This window comes from Suillus fuscotomentosus (genome assembly GCF_016647785.1).
Source record: "Suillus fuscotomentosus strain FC203 chromosome Unknown F5891scaffold_120, whole genome shotgun sequence".
NCBI lineage: Eukaryota > Fungi > Basidiomycota > Agaricomycetes > Boletales > Suillaceae > Suillus > Suillus fuscotomentosus.
The window spans coordinates 43774-64556 of NW_024539632.1; the positions used below are offsets into that span (position 1 = coordinate 43774).

The 20783-nt window shown below is 45.8% G+C and overlaps 4 protein-coding genes across 4 annotated transcripts; 2 read left to right on the plus strand and 2 right to left on the minus strand.

Annotated features, from left to right (window-relative positions):
• Positions 1–234: 234 nt before the first annotated feature.
• On the minus strand, positions 235–1881 carry F5891DRAFT_1197331 (uncharacterized protein; the record flags this gene model as incomplete). Its single annotated transcript, XM_041368471.1, has 7 exons — positions 235–630; positions 686–874; positions 930–1323; positions 1379–1452; positions 1503–1561; positions 1610–1703; positions 1762–1881. 7 exons carry the CDS (start codon positions 1879–1881, stop codon positions 235–237), a joined length of 1326 nt encoding a protein of 441 aa, XP_041218302.1.
• A 4605-nt stretch (positions 1882–6486) lies between these two features.
• F5891DRAFT_1131475 (uncharacterized protein) lies at positions 6487–9012 on the minus strand (the record flags this gene model as incomplete). Its single annotated transcript, XM_041364672.1, has 10 exons — positions 6487–6936; positions 6998–7324; positions 7378–7539; positions 7614–7793; positions 7855–7885; positions 8002–8162; positions 8217–8271; positions 8471–8667; positions 8727–8906; positions 8986–9012. 10 exons carry the CDS (start codon positions 9010–9012, stop codon positions 6487–6489), a joined length of 1770 nt encoding a protein of 589 aa, XP_041218303.1.
• Positions 9013–11502: 2490 nt separating this feature from the next.
• Positions 11503–11793, plus strand: F5891DRAFT_963977 (uncharacterized protein; the record flags this gene model as incomplete). Its single annotated transcript, XM_041376062.1, has 1 exon — positions 11503–11793. A coding segment is annotated over one exon (291 nt), but the record flags the coding sequence as incomplete, so codon positions are not given.
• F5891DRAFT_963999 (uncharacterized protein) lies at positions 11794–12174 on the plus strand (the record flags this gene model as incomplete). The annotated part of the gene is made up of 1 exon (XM_041376063.1): positions 11794–12174. A coding segment is annotated over one exon (381 nt), but the record flags the coding sequence as incomplete, so codon positions are not given.
• Between the last annotated feature and the right edge of the window lie 8609 nt (positions 12175–20783).

A 20783-nucleotide genomic window follows, 5' to 3' on the forward strand; every position in this document is an offset into this window, starting at 1 on the left:
AGGAGCGCTCTGCCTTCGCCACATCTCTCTGTAAGTACAACTTGGACTGTCAGTGGCACTGGCAACTGCTTTTCACTGATGAATGTGTAGTATAGATTATTGAGTAGTTCCTGTGCGCACAATCCCATCGTGATACAGATCCAATACATCCGAGTCCGAGTTGAAGATCATACAAAAAAAACTAGAGTACAAGACATTACATGACCGGTGAAAAAAATATGCAATGAGGTCATTCTACCCGTAGCTCGCTGAACGAGCAGCAGCACGGGTTTTCATTCCAATGCGCGGGCGAACTAGACGTCCATCATCAGGGGTATCAATCTCCGCCTCATCTGCTGTGCGTTTGCCAGTGACTTCTACGTATTCTTCTGATTGTTCTTCAAGTATGTTGTGGTACCAGGTTAGGTACCGAGCATGAGCAGTTGCCTGCGTTGCGTATGTAAGGCCGTCCACAATGTCTTCCCACTTGAAGGGGAGGGGAAGCTGAGCAGAGCGGAGATTAGAAACACTGGCGTCTCTGTCTGCAAGGCGGCACTGTTCTACAAAACAGTCCCTTGTAAGCTCGAGTCCTTTCATGACCATCAACGTCACGTCCTTCATTGCCGCTTCGTTATAGACGGGAAATAAACTCTGTCAAAATTATTCACTTATATGAGTGAAACACGATAAGGCATGAATGACTTACTCCGCGGGCCGTCAAGCGACTGTCTTTGGTATCTATGTTGATTGCGCCCCTGCGCCCTCGAACCCATACCTGTACTTGGATGTCAGTGATCGTGCACCAGGAGTGACCTTCGACTATAACAGGAGTGGGCTCGTCAAAAGACTGAGGTTCATCTCGCAAGGAAAGGAACGCGAGTGCTGAGTGGTGGGGCTTATCGTCTCTCGGACGTAACTTTCTCCAAGTGTGGCCCAAGGGTTTAGGTGACAGGAAGGGAGGGGTCTCGTTGATTACGAGCATTAAGATCATCCCCAGCTCTGGATAGAATTTGATGGTGTTTGAATTTGATGGCGTTTCGGAACCTATCCAGAAGTGCAGCCTCTGATTGTGAAAACGCGACTTCGACGATGGACAGGATCTTGACAACGGGGGGTTTACAGCGGGCTGTGATGACGTGAACGCAGTCGGGAACAAACTCCTTCTTTCCAGTGTTCAGCGTCAAGCTGGGATGTATTTCACTATGTATGAGTCGCGCAGCGATAAGATCATGCAGCATCTTATCGACGGACTCCAGACCACGTCGGATGACATTTGTGGCGGAATCGTGCACACACGAAGGCATGTCGACTTCGAGTCGAAGAGTTTCAAAGTCGTAAGCTAATCTAAACGTACGGTGGATCAGTGATAACGTGTGAGGAGTCATGGCGATTGGCCCACCTTGGTTTTCCTGCGAGCTTCTCTGAAGCGTGCAGTATACTATTATATTGACGTGGAGTTACACGGGAAAACACCTGATGTAGTAGTCAGCTTTACCGATTGAATCACAATTCGAATTGCGTACCGTGGAGTATTTTTCACGATTTTTCCGGACAATGAAATCGAGCACCTGGTTGCATTGAACTTGAAGATGATCAGCTGAAGTGATGAGGATGAGATACAACAAGTTACCTGTAGCTATTGCTTCACTAGAAGGATGTTTCAGAGGAACTGAAGGTCCAGCAGTTGGAGGCGAAGTCAAAACAGAGACCTCTTCCAACTGGCTCTGAGGCTATGGGTTGCGCTGCGGGGCTTCTTGAAACCTGGATGGTAGAACGACCCACTGAGGTGGTTGATTTGGTTGAAGGACGCTTGCCACAAGATGGTTCTACAGAGTTGCTTCGTGTGCTATTGCGTAAAACAGGAGAATATCTGCTGCTGTTGATGGGAACTGTAGAGAACATGATGATGGCATCTAACTGAAGCCTGGCTTTGAACAAGCAGGAAGAAGCCGCACTTACCTGCTTACCTAATCATTAGGGTTAGGGAGTCATGGTACGCGGCGAAGTCAAGGCAGCAATCATCGACTCCGAGTCAGATAAGGCATAGCCCAATCTAATAGTACTATAATATGTAACTCAAGGCGTGCCACACTTTTCAATTCGATGATAATGGCTACTGGGATAATTCACTTGATCGTTTCAGGACATGTGCCGGCCCTCAAACTCCAGATCATGATGTTATCATAGCCCCGAAATCGACAAAACAAGGGTTTCGATTTCGAGTCTCAGATGACTCCGATTTCCCACCTTGGAGGGAGTCATAATTTGAATGATCATGATGCGGCACATGCATCCGAACAGATTATCTAGAAGTTCAAACCTTCTTGACTCCATGTAGCGGCATTTACATATTCATAGCGGTGCTTGTGAGCCAGTCCCTGACTCCTATTGCAAGCCATTCGAAGCTAATCATACGAAGTAACATAACACTTACTACCTGAATTAAGCGACCTGGGCGGTAGCCCATGACCATCTGTGTAAGCTCCAGCCTCCGCCAAGCTGCGCCCATTTTTTTTTTCTAAATGCGATGTTAAAGTTTCAAATACCCCCGCATCGATGTTGAAGTTTTCCATTCAAACCGCACTTAGATCTTAGTAGGATATTGGCTATGCCTACCCAAAAAAATTAATTATACAGTTGAATGATAACAGGTTGCGATCCGACTCCGAGTCGACACGATGCCAGCGGCTCGAGTCAGGCATAGAGTAGTACTGGCAAGGCTAACGCAAGTCCGACCGACACGAATGTAGGCCGCCATCAGTGACCATGGTGGCTGATCCAGGGCGATAATCATGTCAGCCTCAGGCTGAGAACCCAGGGGTGATAGATGTTGGGTGAGGGTTATAAATGCGACAGTACAAACCGTCGCGTGAGGGGGATCATGGTGGAGGTGTCGGATTATGTGCAGAGCTGAGTCAAGTTGTATACTTAAGCAAGACGTATAGAATAAAACAGGGTACTGCCGCGGCCTTGCGCCCACATGCATGTGGCGCGGGAATTTGTGCAAATTAGGTAGTACTAGTGTGACCAGACCGTTGAAACTGACTTCCGACTAAAATCTGAACTTGAACTTCTCCTCTAACTTGACTCAGCAGTATGTACTGCTAAGTCTTAGTAGCTCCCATTCAAGCTATATCGGGCCATTATCCTCGCTTAGACTGCCTCAGGCTCCACCATTCAGCGGTGTCGGAAAAATGCGAAATACCATATCAGGCCTGGCGTAACCTGACGCAATCTGACGATCTGGCCAGGCGCCTATGATGGTCGTGCCAGGAATCATCAGGCAAGTATGTCAATGTTTCGAACAAGATATCTCATCATTACCAGGTCACATTTCTGTGCCCGCTCGAATACACGCATGCCCTCCCACACGGTCTTTGGCTTCCATGATGTCCGCTTGTAAAAGTGCGATGTCGACTGGGCCGCGGCTTGTCATGCACCTGAAAAGCATGCGCAGTCATATCGAGCGTGACTGTGAAAGTCAGGATTACATCGCAGAGTGTCTCGTCCTTCATGCCCTGGAAGGTGACAACGAGGTTGAGGAAGACAGACAGGATGATAACCATGAAGATGGGCAACGTCGCTGTGAGGAAGATGAAGAACACAGGATGTATTTGATAGAAGTACAATACTATGTGACAGTTTGAAATATGTTGTGTTCGCCTTCCAAGATCTCTCTTCATCAAAATTAATTTCATCACTCAGACTGGGACACGACTTCGAGGACGCGTGCTAGGACAGCAATTTGCTCCCAAAGCACTTCAACAATTTCTTCCCCCAACCTAAGATTCCCTGACACCGCAGCTCTATTTGCAGTGGTAGCTTCACTGCCAGGCTGCAAAGTGACCCGCTGCTTCTTACGAGGTGGTTTGGCCCGTCGTGGAGAGTTTGTGATAACATCAGCAAAGTGTCGATTCTGAGTGTGCGCAGATTACATTTTTATTCATATTGACAGAGTGAGGAAGACTCACCTCATCAGGCTTGGATTCACTTGACAGCGCACGCTTCAAATTGGGCTGTGGGATGATATCAACAGGATGCTTGGAAAAATGAAGTGAGTTGGTTGTAATTTAGTGAAAGACACTGTGACACACCACCCGGTCAGGCACTTCATCTCCTGCTGAAATGCTGTGCGCCTTCGATGACGGTGACCGCAACTTTGCGGAATCTAATGTCTCCTGGGTATCGAGGCCCGGCGGCTGATACTCTGGGTATATCTTGTTGTAGTCGTAGTTTCCTTCAGAGTCTGCTGGTGCTCCTTGGCCATTTGCTGGAAAGCACAATCTGATGCGAGGTGAGTCTCCACCTCCAAGAATTTGCGCCGCACTGTCATTGTAACCAGAGCTACACGAGCTGTGATCAGAGCTTTTATCTGGATCATAGTAAGGCATTGCAAATATTAGTAGCCTAGTAGTGGGTGAGTTTGCCGATGCGATTCGACGCAGTTAGTGTCTCACATGCGATTACAGCACCAGTGATATCATTTTGTGGAGCTTCACATCAGCAAACTAAAACTACAATGTTCTGAGCTGTACAGCGCTACAGTGCCACAGCTTGGTCCCTTCTGTACAGAACATCCCAGCAATGTAGTAAATAAACCAAAACAAATTCGCATTTTTGGCATTTTAAAATGCCAAAGGCAGGAATTGAACTTGAATTACTACGAGCTCAAGTAAGAACACATAGTTACCAGCTGCACCATAGCCCCTTTGATATATGTAACATACAATAACATTTATACCAATGATACTCAAGCCTCATAATGTTTTCAAGAAGTTGTACAAAAATTTAATAAACTTTGCTCTAAACTAAGGCTTAGTATAATGTTTCACTAAAAAAAAGATCTATTTGAACTTTGAGACAATAGACAACATAAAAGTGATAGATTTGAACAAGGGCAAATTGTACAACTTCTTGAAAACATTATGAGGCTTGAGTCTCATTGGTATAAATGTTATTGTATGTTGTATATATTAAAGGCCCTGTGATTAAACCTCTCACACCCAAAGTCAACTCACCTCAGGACGCTCGTTTCATGTCTATAACAAACACCTTGTTATACTACTAACTTGTTCTCACTCATTTTTAGTTATTCTAGTTTGTTTTCTCATTTCTGCACTTGTTTGTGCTCATCCGCACATGTTTGCACCCATCTGCACTCATTCTCACTTGCGTGTGCTCATTTGCACATGTCTGCACCCGGAGTTGTGTTGTTGCGGAAAGTGAGTGTGTCGGTCCTCCTTCAAGCTCGAGCCATGCTGATCAAAGTTGTTTCCTGCCGGTCACAGGAAATGAATGTGTCAGTCCTCCTTCGACCTCGAGCCATGCTGATCAAAGTCGTTTCCCACCAGTCGCAGGAAGTGAGTGTTTCGGTCCTCCTTCGAGCTCCAGCCATGCTGATCCAAGTCGTTTCCAGCCAGTTGCAGGAAGTGAGTGTCTAGGTCCTCCTTCGAGCTCAAGCCATGCTGATCGAAGTTGTTTCCTGCCAGTCGCAGGAAGTGAGTGTGTCAATCACCACTACTTCTACCTCAACCCTATCAGGTGAATTTCTCGTTTCTGCAGTGAATCAAGTGTGTCTGAACCATTTATCATATTATTATCATTACTATTACAGAAACACTGACAGTATGGAGTCCGGAAAGACCTCCTTCTAGACCCTCAGTATCCCTACCAAGATCACTCATGGTATTACTATTGAAATCTCGGTCGAGGTCCAGGTCGGTGCTCATCGACCACTTCTTGTCCAGTATCCAGACCATTGCTGCCATCTCACTTGCCCTCAACTACCCCACCGTTGTCTTGGTCGCGCACTCTGAATTTCTCAGAGAAGGCCAAAGAGAAGGAGGAGTCTGACGATGACATGGTAAGTTGCTCTTGGTTTGCACAAATTTTACGTGCTGGTCTACAGGGTTTCAGTCTCTTCGACTAGATTACGCATCATGCCATGTTATTATGTACTGTCATGTATCTACATATTGTAATATAATAAGAACAGAGAGATTTACAATTGCAGTTCGACAGGAGAGACAGACAGCACCAAGAAAAGACCATGAGTTCATTAATTTCCTGCAAACAAAAACTGTGGTGCTATTATGTATTATGTATTATCCTACATCCAACTGAGTCATTCATCCATACATGAAATGCATCTTCTTGGCCAAATCTGTGTGTGCATACATTATAGTAATTCTATATATTATCTATCATCCTATTACATCCAACTGAGTCATTCATCCGACATACATGAAATGCATCTTCTTGGCCAAATCCGTGTCTGCATACATTATAGTAATAGCACTTGTATTATATATTAGCCTACATCCAACTGAGTCATTCATCCATACATGAAATGCATCTTCTTGGCCGAAGAATCTGCGTGTGCATACATTATAGTAATAATATATGTAAAGTCTATGACAGGTTGCACATAATCATTCTGTAATAACTATTAGTATCATCTAGTAATGCACATGCAAGCTGATAAGACTCACTCATATTTGTAGCTCTCTACCTAGACCTCAAACTCTTCGCATGGAGGAACATATCTGTGTCTACAAGATTGACAAGGAAAAAATCACCATTGGAATCATAATCTGGCACCAATAAAGCGCCACAAATGATAGATTGTAAGGAAATAAATTCCAATGAAGCTAGAGGTCGTGCCTGAAGACGAGTTAGTCCCAGATCGTGATCCGTGCTTTGTCTTGAACCAGTGGGAGCATCCATGGGTAGGACTAATGCAAGTTCAAAAGTGTGATTGCTGACCGTAAACTTGAACATGAACAATATCCGGACAAAGATATTCTTGTCATTCCCATCCTTGTCTAGGGTCCATATCATGGCGCAATCACGATGTTCACACCCATGGAAGCTCGGATTACATTGGAGATAGTCAGTGGTCAGTCTCCAGTCGACAGTAGACTCGTAGTTTACTTTGAGGTAGCAATATTCTTGAAGCTGTGATGAAAAAAAACCATAATCAGTAGACATTTAGAAGGATGTAGATGAATGAAACAACTTTATCGTTAGCTGTAGGCCGCAACCACGTAACACCATCCAAAGGAATGTTGTTTGAAACAATGAAATTATTGAGGAACTTCGTGAACTTCTTTCGGAAATCCTGAAATGCGCGGTTTGATGTGTTGCCTTCCTCCACTGCAGCGAGAGTGACAGGAATTTGAGGAGCACTGACGTGGGGATGGCCCAAAAATGGCTGATCATCTAGTGTATCATTGTCTTCGAGTTCTCCCTGTGACATCGTGCATTTGCACTGATCTTCATCGAGGTGGGAAATATGACTGCGGACCAATTCAGAAACTACACTGATATGATCAAGCTTGAGGACCTGTATAGTAATATGTTAGTATCACAAGCAGTTTGAATTAAAGGACAGTGTACCTGATTGACAACATCTTTATGATTCATTTGACGCAAGTATGCTCGCTTCAATGGTCCATGTTGCTTCTCATTCGGTCGAGTACTGAAGTTGCGTGCTGCTCCTTTTGTGCAGATGTCAGGGAAAGCATGCGTCAGGGCATGCACCTTCGGAAATTTCCAGTTCTTGGTTAAATATATATGCCTGAAAATGTGTTAAGATATAGCTGAAAGTTGAAGGAAACATGATATATAGTTACATGTAGGTGCGTTTTGAACACTAGAAGCTCCGCTTCTCCAGCAGCAAGTGTGGCTTTGGTGTGCACATCAAGCATTATGTACATGGTCAGTTGTAGGTAGCTGGCTATACACTGCAACAGCGCATAGCCAACAGTATCTTCATTGTCTGTCAATATGTTTTGTGCTGCATACAGCATTTGCTAGAGTCCAGGATGTTAGAAGGTTGATTGAGACATAACAGCGAATAATATTAGTGCTCACCTTAGCGATATCCCTAAGTTTGTTGCCATCACTAAACAATATCTTCATGGCAGACTTGAAATGGTTTAAATTATGCCATCACGGAAATGTGTCGAACCTGCAGAGTCTTGGTATAGATATAATGCACAAAGCAATGATGAAATGTACTGTTCATCAATCTTTGCCTCAGCTTCACGACCGAGAGCCTTCACACATATTTTGAGCTCCTCAAAAAAGTGGGTGCCCCAGTTACCGATATTATTGACATGTAAGGGATCAAACGAGAGTGTCTCATGAGGATTAGAGTTCTCAACTCCCCAGAGCGCATTCTGACAGTAGTATTAACTAAGATAATAGCTTATGAAAACAATTAAAATATGAACCACAACAGGACGTAAGCCATGTGCCTTCAGTACTGCTTCTCCAGCAACACGGTCCCTTGAACACAACTCTAAGAAAGCTTTCACATCCTCGATGGTTCAAGTAGGATACACTGTACTGAGATCAGAAAGTTTGGTCGAGGGAATGAGACATAGGGCAGGGACAGTTTGAATGTAGCCCGCATATTAGCGCCATAATACATCTGTCAAGATGTGAGCTATCAAAACATAATGTAAGCCTTGAGAATACTACATACTGTTCTTCGTAATCTGCAGATAGAAGTAGAATTAGTGGGTATAACCACCACATGACAGCATCAAAGCATATATGTGCAAACCCTGTTTTGGGGTACGGGGTGATGGACTCCAACAACTTAATGAATGCTGCATGCCAGATGACATGTTTGAGATTTGTGTAGCTGAGCTTGCCATCCTCGCTAGAATCTGTAGGGTCCTTGTGCATGTCAATACAAAGGACTGATGAGTATCTACTGTTAGTACTCAAACACGTACAATTGGTAGCCAGCCAACCACATGGCCTCCTCCGATTCCATCACCATTTCTTATGTGAACAGGAAGATTCGCACAATGGGTGATTACTGGGTATGCCTTCACATGTCCAGATGAGGTTAAATGGGTTTTGTCAGTGTAGAGGATGAAAGCAAACAGAACACTGTTGTTCAGCAATGATGACTACAATGAATTGAGTACAGATATGATACATTGATTAGCAGCATGTCGATACAAAGCACAAATACATGATAATGCATACTTGAATTCGCCACCAGCGATCTGCCATCCAAGGCTCGTAAATAAACTGTTTGAAATCGGTGTAGAAGAGGAATGGGAAGTGGGGTAATATAGTGATATGAGATATACTCAAGTAGTCCTTGATGAGCAAGATATACGTCGGCCCAAGGGGATTGCTACTGAGAAGGTTCCTCTAAGTGTATATGTGGAGGGAAACACTGGACCAGGCGCTTGGTCAAGCCTGGTAAGGCATGCGATGATGAGCAAAGCGCTAGCGACATGAGGCGCTTGATGAGTGATGACGGCCGATGTGACGCTCAGACCTGTGTTGAGTGGGAACAGGTGTCTTTTCATATTGGTGTCAGGAGATATAGGAAGTTACCAGCTCACATCATTCCTAATGCCTCTAACAATGAAGCCTTCCTTGGTCGCACCTAATCCAATGGTATTCCGTTCTCGGGTCCGATTTTCCGTCCGTCCGTCCATGTCCTTCCATGTCCGTCGAGTTCTGCTGGTGCGTGTTCATTTCTATTTGGGTTGACTAATGATGTAGTATGGCTTATTACATGTATCCGCATGTTTTGTTCTGCGCGCGTTCGCATTACATATTACTTATCTGCCTCATTTCATCACTACAAGTCTCGCCTATGGGTTCCGGACATTCATGCAGTAGGATATAATCTCGTGCGTTACATACAGTAAAGTACTTCCCTTCCCTCGGATGCTATCCCTTTGTTTTGCGAAGTCACTTAGACGTTCTTAGTATCTTTGACCAATTGACAAGCTTTGATTCTCATTTACTTGAACCCGCGCATTCTGGAGAGTGCACATCTAAGTTCTTTACCTAGGCTCTGCACGAATCTGTTCTGTATGCGGGTTCAGACTTAGCATTCTATACCTAGTTATACCTCAGCTATAACCCTCGTCCATACCTAGCCGCTACCCATGGAACTGCACATTACCTAGTAACCTCTCGCTCTCGCTCATTTCTCATCGCACCTTCATCGGGTTCGCGTTCTCGCCTTCGCTCTCATCATCAGCCTCACTTTCCTTAAATCACGCTCATTCTTTCGCGTTCTGCATCTACTCCCTTTGCATTATACTTGAAGGAAGTGCTTGATAGCAATCCTCTTGGGTCGATATAGCACACCCGCACTCAGTAGGATTTTATTAGTGCTCTAGCTTACTTGCTAGCCAGTCACTATTTCTTCTTCACACCGACGATAAGTGACGGCGCGTGACTTATAACAGAAGCGCGCGCTAAGTGGAAGCGATGCGCGCATGCAGGTGATGAAGCGTAGTGACTCTTAATGAGTCAGAAAACTAATTTGACAGAGTTTCTCTAGTAATGTACAGCGGCGGGCGCTTGTATTGTATTTAGATACTTAGAGTTAATTGAAAGATGTGAAGGAGGACTTAGACTTAGAGTTTAATGATGTGCGGGCAGAAAGATAGATATTATACAGTTTAGGCGTGTGTATATATACTAAGTAATGATAAGCGCTGTCAAGCACTAAAGCGAACCAAGAATCGAAGTGGATATGAGATAATATGTAATATAAGGGTCCATGACAGAAAAATACGAAATATGGTCATAAGGGCCGGAGATATGTCAGAATCAATAAAAATAGACTCTGTCATATCCCGCATTCCGGACCTGGACTTATCACATATCATTTCCGGATATCTGGATCCGGCCGACATCTATCTATGTCCGGATCCGACCCGCGTCTAAAGTTCCGTGCCTTATCCCTTTGTATGTTCCTACTCCGGTTAGACTAAATCATTTTCCGTACCTCGTTTCATTTCCACCCTTTATTTTCCTCTGATCTAATCTCCGGGTTCATTTAACTATTTTCCGATAGACTAGTGTTTGACTTTTCTATACGCTCCGTCCACCGCTTTGTATAGCTTCGGACTTCGCATCTTAGTAGTATATAAACCCTGTAGAATCTATGTACATCTTCAGTTCGAATATTATCTTAGACTCTGCTCATTCCTTCCTTGTCCGACTTGAGTTATCCTCTCGTCGACCTCCGCTCGTCTTAGGATTGATTCCTATCGACTTGTCACCTCCGCCTCTACCTTTGGTAGTCCTCTGCTGTTTCCTTTCTAGTTCGGACTACGTCCGTATTAGTCTTATCTCTTGTTCTCGAACGTCCGCCGGAATTCTGCTACGAACCAACCAGCAGCTGGATAAGCTTGCCGCTATGCGGGCTGACTTTACAAGTTGAGGGATGATGAATGGGACAGTTTTGTCTGCAGTCTTTGAAGCACTTCGTACGTCTCAGTCTTAGCTCATTTGAAACGTCTCAATTAACTACATCTTGATAGAAAAAATCCAGGAAGCTCACAATGCAGACTGCCATGGCGTCATGAATCCGAACAAGAATGCTCAGCACAACAGAGACAAGGATGAATTGGAGGGCAATGAAAATGGTGAAGTCGACGATGGTCCCACATTCGTTCAAGCACATGTACAGCTTGCTCAAACACCACATATGTTTTTTTTTCAACTAAATCTTTTACATCATCTTAAAATTTCGTAGAACAAAACCAGGCAAAAACAGTTCCTGCCCTCGCAATAGAACTGGGGATACCACAATTATCTGCCCTTGTCCATCAATTTCTTTTTGAACAACTGCACCCCAACAACCCTCAGGACCTCTCTGACATTCCCGAGTTTCAGTTCCCCAACTATGATGGCGGGATTTCTATCTTCAATTCAGCATCATCCAGATTCTATGCACCCAGTGACATTAGTGGGGTTGGCAGAATGCGCACCGAATACATTTGGGCATGCCCTCTTTGGCAGAATGAGGCTCCTTGATATGACTGTGTATTTGTCAATACGAATCCAGAACTAGAGGGAATGCGGGGGCTTGATGTGGCACATGTTCTTTGTTTCTTTTCATTCTTTTTTAGAGGGTCTACCTTTCCTTGTGCAGTGATCCGTTGGTTCGACACTGTTGGTGACTCCGCTGATGAAGACACTGGTTTGTGGGTTGTTCGCCCAGGGTTTGCTCCCAACCACTCCCCCAATATCTCCATCATCCATATTGATTCTATTTATCGTGCAGCTCATTTAATCCCTGTCTATGGTACACATTTTGTTTCTTGCGACCTTAAGTTTCATTATTCCTACGATTCTTTCCGGTTTTACTATGTAAACAAATATGCTGACCATCATGCATTCGAGATTGCTTTTTAGCCAAGAGAAAGGCTCATTACAAAACTTACATTGCACTTGTGCAGATGATGTTGAGGACCATATATATGCATGTCTGTTGGTAGATGACAGTCCAGACATCCAAGTAGAATACAGTATGGAACAACAGTTAGAGACACAGATAGTGGTTATTGTTGATGGCAGTTGTATTGGAGTAGTAATAATAGGTGTGATGACTGTAACATCAGTCTATTATTAAGATTTCCAAGCCCCTTGAAACTTTGTCAGCTTGCCTTGGAATTCATATGGCACCTTGTGAGACACTGCCTGACGACTCAGTTTGACTTGCAACTCGGATGCAATACAGTTGGCAGGCATCACAATTCGGTCTAAATATAGCAGCCTTGCAAGGACCCTTCAGAAATTTCTGACAAACTGTTAATAGAGCAGTCAGCAAATCATTTTGTATAGGATGTACCATTGTGCACATTCATTCTGCCTTGAGAATACAACTCCAGATGGGTTAGAGTGTCCAAAAAGGGCCTGGAAGGCCTAGTGCTGCCGAGGTCCGGTTCAGAACTTTGGTTCGGACCTGAACCTTTCCGAACCAGACTGTAGGTTCAGTCCTAGGTTCGGCATACTGTAAGGACTGAATACATTATTACATTCGGCGTTCGGCTGATGCCTGAAATGTGCGAATGCGTCCTGAATGTGTCCGGACTTGTCCAAATCATTCTTGAATCTGAAGTTCTTTGTAAGATCCACTTGACCCCCTTATTGCTAGCCATCTACTAATTAATATATTCTCTGATTGGCAACAAGCATGGCAATTGTCAGTCCTGATCTCGGGACGACTAAGACCGGCTCTGACTTCAACACATTTCTAATGGTGACATCCAACTTCCTCAGTAAACTACTGGATGTTTCAGTAAGGCCAATGTTCACCATTATTTAAATTCTAATGTACATTATAACCAGAACATATCTTCAGGATTTTCACTTCCATGGCAACAGTATGTTCAAGGTGTGTCATATATTTCTGATATTATCACAAATTCTGGTATAAACGAGCTACTACAGGTTCAATCTTCAGGCTTCCCACTGCCACAATGTCATGTGCACTTGGATCAGACAGAAAACTGAAAGATGCTAGCACTATTGACTGGTACAATAACCCTGATGATGAATCCCCCATGGTTCCCGCACCTCCGCCTTCTACATCCCATGGCAAGCTGAATGCCTTTGTGTCTCGTCGCTCTGGTCGAGCCATTAAACCGACGGAGAAAATGTCAACACAGCTCCAATCAAATGATCCGCTCCAGCACATCCTCAAGACCATCCTGCATTGAAGTGAGTGCACACTGGCTCCCATCTCCATGATGATGATGATGACGATGAACCGCCTTCTAATGACGAGGAAGAGGATGAGGATATCAACAAAGAGGAAGCTTACCAAAAGACCAAGGTGTTTGGAGATGAGGATTGTGAAGATCGCAAGCACATGAAGAAAGAGGAGCGCAGTGGAGATTTGAAGGTAGTATTTACTCAGGAGAAAGGTTGCATCAATCCGCACACCCAAGAACGCAAAGATGGCTGGTGATGTGAGATATGCAGGTGTGTTTTCATTTTGATGTTGAACGTTGAGCAGATTACTGATGTAAATTCTATAGAGCTAATGATGTACTGGCCAATCAATCCTTTTTCAAAGGCAGTGTATCAACTCGCCGCACCCATATTGCTCGCAATGCAAAATGCCACTTCCCAATCTATCGAGACCGGTGCAGTGAGTGAGGCATCAAGATGCACGATCGTGCAATACCACCTGGCTGTAAAGCAACTGATACAGCCCAGAAAATGTTGGATGGCACCCTTACAACTAAGATTCCTGAGTTTACAAAGTCCGGCCTGATGGACTATATTGTCAAGCTCATTGTCTCTGAGGATGAGGTGCGTGGCTGTGATCTTTTGTTTCGTGTGATTGTGACTTAAAATACTTATACTAGGTGTTCCAACTCATTGATAAGGGTCCATTTCGTCGCCTGCTTCAATACCTTCAGCCCTCCCTGTTGGATAAGGATATCCCCCATTGCATGAAGACTCGTGATGAAATACTCAAACGGGCTAAGCTTGCTGTGCAACGTGTCAAAGAGAATCTTAAGAACATCAACAGCAAAATTTCTGTCACCTTTGACTCATGGACATCTGAACCAGGCGTGCCTTTCCTCTCCATCACCGCGCATTATATTGACTCCCAAGATGGTAAGCCTCAGGAGTGGGAGTTGAAGAGCGAGCAGCTCGCATTCACGATCATCAACAGCAACCATAGCAGTAGCAATATTGGAAGGATTTTAATTGAAACTATCAATAACTACAACTTTCACACCAAGGTTGGATGGTTCACGGCCGACAACGCCACCAATAATGACACAGCAATTCAGACGGTTGCACTCACTATTGACCCATCTGGTTAGGAATGGGTTGCAGGAGAGCACTGTGTATAGTAATATCACATTCTATTATATGCTAACATCTTTTCAGTTGTATGGAGCACGCCCTACATCTGGCTGCCAAACATTTCGTTGAAGAGGTTGCACCTACCCCTGCAAGTGTTCTCATCAGGAACAAGACCAATGAAGATGACAACGATGTAGACTTTGATGTTGCCGATACTGTGGGCAAAGCCCTTGCACTCATTACACAGGTAAGTTAGTGTCTCGTCTGGGTAGCTGTGCTCTGAGGAACCCTTTATTTAGGTACGGAAATCTCCCCAAGCCCACACCTTCTTCCAAAAGTGCTGTGCTGAGGTCAACGAGCCCAACCTCGAGCTCTTAAAATGGATTTGCACTCGATGGGCCTCACTGTTTGGCATGTTGGAGTGCACCCTCAAGTTGCATAAGGTAAGTTTACTGCTACTGTCCCTACAAACAATTACTAACTCTATCGGCAGGGTGTGAATAGGTTTATACAGCTCGCTGATGATAGTGATGAAGTTCCAAACCTGCAGGGCAAGTCCTATGGCGCATTCAAGCTCTTGGCCGAGGAATGGAAGAAGTTAGAGTTGATGCACGACATGCTTCAGGTGCGTGCTTCTTCATTGACAAGTTTAATTTTTATTAACTTATTGCATTACCAGGAGCCTGCAAATGCTCAGCAATCGTTCTCTGCGACTCGTGAACCCACAGCACAGTATGGCGCGCAATCCCAGTGCTTGAATTCCTCCAACAAACCTGGCAAAATATGGCCGGGTCTTTGAAGTTTGCGGACTTTTCAACCACCATTAACTCTGGCATCGACAATCTTTGCAAGTGGTATCACAAAATTGATGAAACCAATGTGTATTTTATTTGTCTTGGTACATGTTTTGATTAATATAATGCCCTATCTAATGTACTACCTTGTATCTAGCGCTTGATCCCAACTACAAGGTTGCGTACGCGAAGAGCAAATGGGAGCCCCACGACTTCAACAAGGGCATGAGACACCTGTGGATCGTTTTCGACACATACTATCATTACAATTCCTTACCAGACACAGAGCCTGCTGTGGTGGCTCCTCCCTCTCTTGCATGCCAAGGCTCATATGGCCACAGTTGGATGTGCGAGGCTGTTCAATCCCGCATTGCGAGTGACACTGCAAGCCAAAGGCCTCATCAAGAACTTGAAGACTATCTGGCTTTCCCACTAGAGGACATTGAGAACATAGTAGCTTGGTGGGGTGTGAGTGTTTTTTTCGAATCGCTATTCCTTACAAGTTGACATAAATGTCCTTAGCATCATTCAATTCAATATCCAACTATCTCTCACATTGCTAAGGACTACTTAGCTATTCAAGGCTCTGCCGTTGCATCCAAACAAGCTTTTTCGAGTGGTGGGATCACCAGGACTTCACACCATAATTGTTTGTTGCTGTCAACTTTTGAGGCCCTTCAACTATTGAAGAGTGGGTATTGTCAGGGCCATATTTCTGCGATGGCTCAAGCTGAGTTTGCCACAGCTCATGAATGCTATGTCATGGATATGGTGTAGTTAGTAGTTACTCATCAAATTTTTCATGTAGTTCTCGATTTTTTTTTGAAATTTATATGTTGCATTCAGATGTTCGAACGTGTTCTGAACTCGAACTGAACATTTGCGAACATGTTCATAAGGGTTCGGTCCAGCGTTCGCCCTCCATGCCTGAACCAGACCCAAGGTTCAGTTCAGTGTTCGACAAAACACCCTCGAGAACTGGACCGAACTGGACCATGGCAGCACTAGGAAGGCCATAACATGTCCTTCACTGGCCACCTATTGAGAAACTCTGCAGATAAACATGACCAGGTAGAATTGATTGTTGGCGCGTGAAACACGCACGTGACAACGCAACGCGGCTTAGCGGAGTATCTCATAGGAATTCGAACCATTATTTATATGTTTCGTTGTAGAAACAACAATACAATGAGGAACAAGGATGCTCCTAACTGTATCTATAAAATGTTGTGAGGTCGCGCGTTACCTAGTCTGCTATTCTTGAGGAGACAAGTGCGTTCGACCCTAGGGGAAGCGAGTGCTGCGAAGATCTAGAGGTACGCGCTTCAGCGAAGCGTGAGAAAGCGCAAGTGCGCGCAAGGTACGAAGGCGCGGGAACGCGCGCGCGTATTAGCGCGAAGCGCGGGAAAGCGCGCGCGCGTAAGCGGAAATAAAAGAGACTAAGCTTAAGTGATGATATAAAGCAATATAAGAAAAGATAGATGCAAAGTGTAGACCAATAGACTTCTACTATGTACTGCTAAGTAAATAGTGGGTGATAACTAGTAAGTTTTTGGGAAAAGTAAGGTGTGAAAGGTGAGTAATAGTATGTACTGCTGGCGCTTATATAGCGCGCCTAAGCGCGGTCATGCGGAGCCAAAGCGCTACCGAGTAGGTATGTAAATATATATATGAGTGAGAAAACATGATAAAAATAAAGATGGAACACTATGCTAATAAAGGAAATGGAAATATACGCACTAGGGAGCTTGGTGGACAGTGGATAGATGCATCTGGATGGCTGGCGCCATAGGGCGCGCAAGCGCGGGAATGGTGCGCGCATGGCGCGCATTGCGCGGGAAAGCTGCGCATCATATAGGATTAGCTGTGGATAGCACACCGGATGGTGCTGCAAGTTTGTGCTAAGTACTCCTTAGTGAAAAGTGCCATATCATGCCATGAGAGGCATGATTCTCTACATCTCCCAGGGACTTAAATTCTGAGTGTCCCCACTCAGCGCATGTGTGGTGAGGATTTTGCGTGATAGTATGCGAGTGCGATGCATGTATGATGCTTGGGTTGTTGGGCGATGAATGCGCGAGGCACGGGAAGTTGCGCGCATGGCACGCGTGAGGTGCGAAGGCGTGGGAATGTGCGCGCATGCGCACTTGAGGCGCGGGAATGCAGCATAGCATGGTGAATTGCGAGGTGACTCTGATGTAAATAATGCGCCATGGTTGTGAGGCAATGATGCAAGGGTGATATGAATGTGGCGCGCGAAGCGTGGGTGAGATGCGCGCATATGGCGTGAAGCGTGGGAAAGTGCGCGCGCGCAAGGCGCGAGAATGTGCGCGTGAGTGTCGCATGTGTTGTATTCTGTGGGCCTATTGCGCAATAATCCTGGAGTCCAGTATGTGAAGTGGCGCGCGCGGTCCAAGAGCAATCCAATCCATGTCCAGACCAAGTCCTGCTAGGCGCGCTAAATATTAGATGCTAAAGAGTTTGAACATTGTGAGTAAAACTATATGTGAAAATGTGAATGAAAAACAGTAACTTGCAGATGTCCTATCTGACTTGTCTTCTTCGTGCAGCTGTCAACATCTACACCTTCCTATGAGTGAGGCGCGAGAAGTGCGCATGTGCGCGAGGCGTATGGGCGCGGGAGGTTTGCGCGTATGTGCGCGTGAGCGTGGGAAGACTGCGCGCATATGTGCGCGTTCTAAGGTAAAAAGGGCATGGTGCCGCGTCATGCGTGCGAAGAGAAAATAATACTATTGAGCTAGGCGGGCACAATCTAAGGTTGTTTTCTTGTTTTTGGCAACTCCTATGTGCATATATATCAGTAAGTTATTAGTTCTTTGGATGGCGTTATAATGAGAGAAAATAAAATGAAAGAGCGCTGGACGAAACCCAGGGTAAAACGAATGGTATCTTATGAAACAGCGATGGTATACGTTGTTCTTTGATGCGCAGCTGAGGCACTTGATCCTCCTCCTTGAGTGCATGCGAGTGCACGTGACTAGCGCGCTTCGTGTCTCTTGCGAGCTGACGCTTTACCCAAGGTAGGGTTGGAATGAGCAAGGCTGGCGCGCTTGGGGGGGCTTGTAACCGGCAGGATGAATTCCTGCACAACGTGCTGCAGGTTGAAGGCGCGCCAATGGAAGGCACTGCAAGGGGTGTAGGGGCGCCCTACAAGCTGATAGGATGCGCGCGATGTGCGCGCCTTGGTGCGATTTCGCGCAAATTTGATTATATTGGCCGAACACGCGAGGAACGGCCACTTCTCTGTAAATGTGTTAGCAAGAAATGTATATAGTGAAGTATTAGGCGCAAATGTTGCGCCAATGGGCTGTAAGGGTGGTATATCAAGGCGCAGAAGGCGCATGGGCGAAAGAGAATAGTGCGCATCAGCGCGCGCAGGAACAAAATTGACATGGTAAGCAAAAGCGTGAAGAATGCGAATCAATGTGCGAAGTGCGAAGTTAAAGGTGATGATAGGGGAGTTAGGCGCATATGTATGTGTCAGGCGCGCGCCTAAGTCGCGCCTGGATGACTGATTGTAATATACCTTGCGTTGAATGAAAGAAATGCAATTTAAAAGGGGAGAAGTGATAGAAACGCGATAGTGTGAAGACTCTGCTTGAATTATGAATGCGCAAGGCGCGGGAACGCGCGCGCGTATTGCGCGATGCGCGTAATCATGGCGTGTGAACAAGGGGTGGTGCGAAGATGAACCTAAAGTGTTTGGAAGCGTCATATAGCTCCTTAAGAGCTTTAAACATGAAAGAGACAGAAAACGCGAAATGAGACGAGGGTAAATATACAATACCTCTAGGCGCGCGCATTGCGCGTCCTCAGGCGCAATATGGTGCGCCTGAGTTGCGCCAGGGTCGCCTGAGACATGCTCTGCTTGGTGGTTGTGCAGCGTGATGCACGGATGTTTTACCGGTGCGCGATAGTCACTGGAAGCAAAAAGCGCGACATGTGCGCGATCGTTAGTGACAATTGGAGTTACCAGAGGCAAACTCTGGTTGATGCAAGGTGCAACATGAGCTTCTGATGCGGCAGAAGGCTCCTCCATAGGCGCGCTAAGGCGCGATAGATGTTTAGGGTCATCCCTGACCTCTGATGATGCGAGTGGCGATAGCAGTGATGGTGATGGTGCGATTGGTGAGGTTTCTTCCTTAAGCGATGCGATAGGCGGGCGCGTTTCAAGCGATGGCGTAATAATGTCCACAATGGGCGCATTACTGTGCAATAGATATTTAGAGTCATCCCTGACTTCTGGCGAGGTGATAGCGATAGGCGCGCGTGTTTCAACTGGCACGTTAGTGTGCAATAGATATTTAGAGTCATCCCTGACTTGCGATGCGATTGGTGATGATGGAGATTGTGAAGGAGATGATGCTGATGGTGAAGGTGAAGAGGCGCCTGCGGTGTGCTTCTGGTTGCGCTTAGCAAGCGCGCGCTCGAGTTCGTGATCTAAAGTGGTGCATTCTGGTATGGCTTTGCATGCTGGTGCAGTTAATGGTTGAGGTGCGCGTGATTCGCGCGAAGGCGCGGGAAAGGCGCGCGCGTGAGGCGCGTGAATAGGAACTGGTGGCCTTTTGTCAAGTACAGCTTCTGAGGGTGCGCAATAGAAGAGTCCAGCTGTTGCGTTAGCGCTAATGGTCGTATCCTGCGTTGCGCGACTCGCGTGGTATTGATCTTTGTACTTAGCCACTTTAGCTTGCACTGGCACAGTTGCTGTGACTAAGGTGGCAATTGGTGCTACTATGGGCGCGCTAACTGGCGCGCTTGGCGCGGGAAAAGCGCGCGCAGGTAATAGGAACTGCGCAGCTGCGAAGACGTCCATGAATGGGTATGGGTCATATGGGTGGTGGTCAGGGAACTTGATCATAAGGCGCAAGCGGATTTGCGCCTGAGCATCGCTAGGGATTCCTTCCATGAATAAGTGGTCGCGTTCGGCCTTTCCAATACGGTCTTCGTCCATGAGTGGCTGCATAATCTTCCTGAATGCGCGCAGGTAATTGCTTAATTCTGTGCAAGAGGGCATTGGTTTGTTAGCGTATTCGCGCGCGATAGCGCGCAAGTCCGCGAGCGCGTAGCGTCTTTTACCATCCCATCCAGGATACATTACCTTCACTTCTGTCATGAATGCTTCATAATCACTTACTGCCGCTTCTGGCATACCTCCCCATAGTTCTCGATCGTCGCGCTCAAGGTAGCGGATAATACCTTTAATGCGGTCGTGTCCTTGGAGTCCTGCTTCATCAGCAAGCTGCTCATATGCGTCAATAAATTCGGCGAGGTTGTCTGTAGTGCCGTCGAACTTGGGCGCGTTTGCTGTGCCGCGGATGGGCAATCTATAAGGCATTGAGGCGTGCGAAGGCGCATGCGCACGCGAGGCGTATAGGTGCGCGC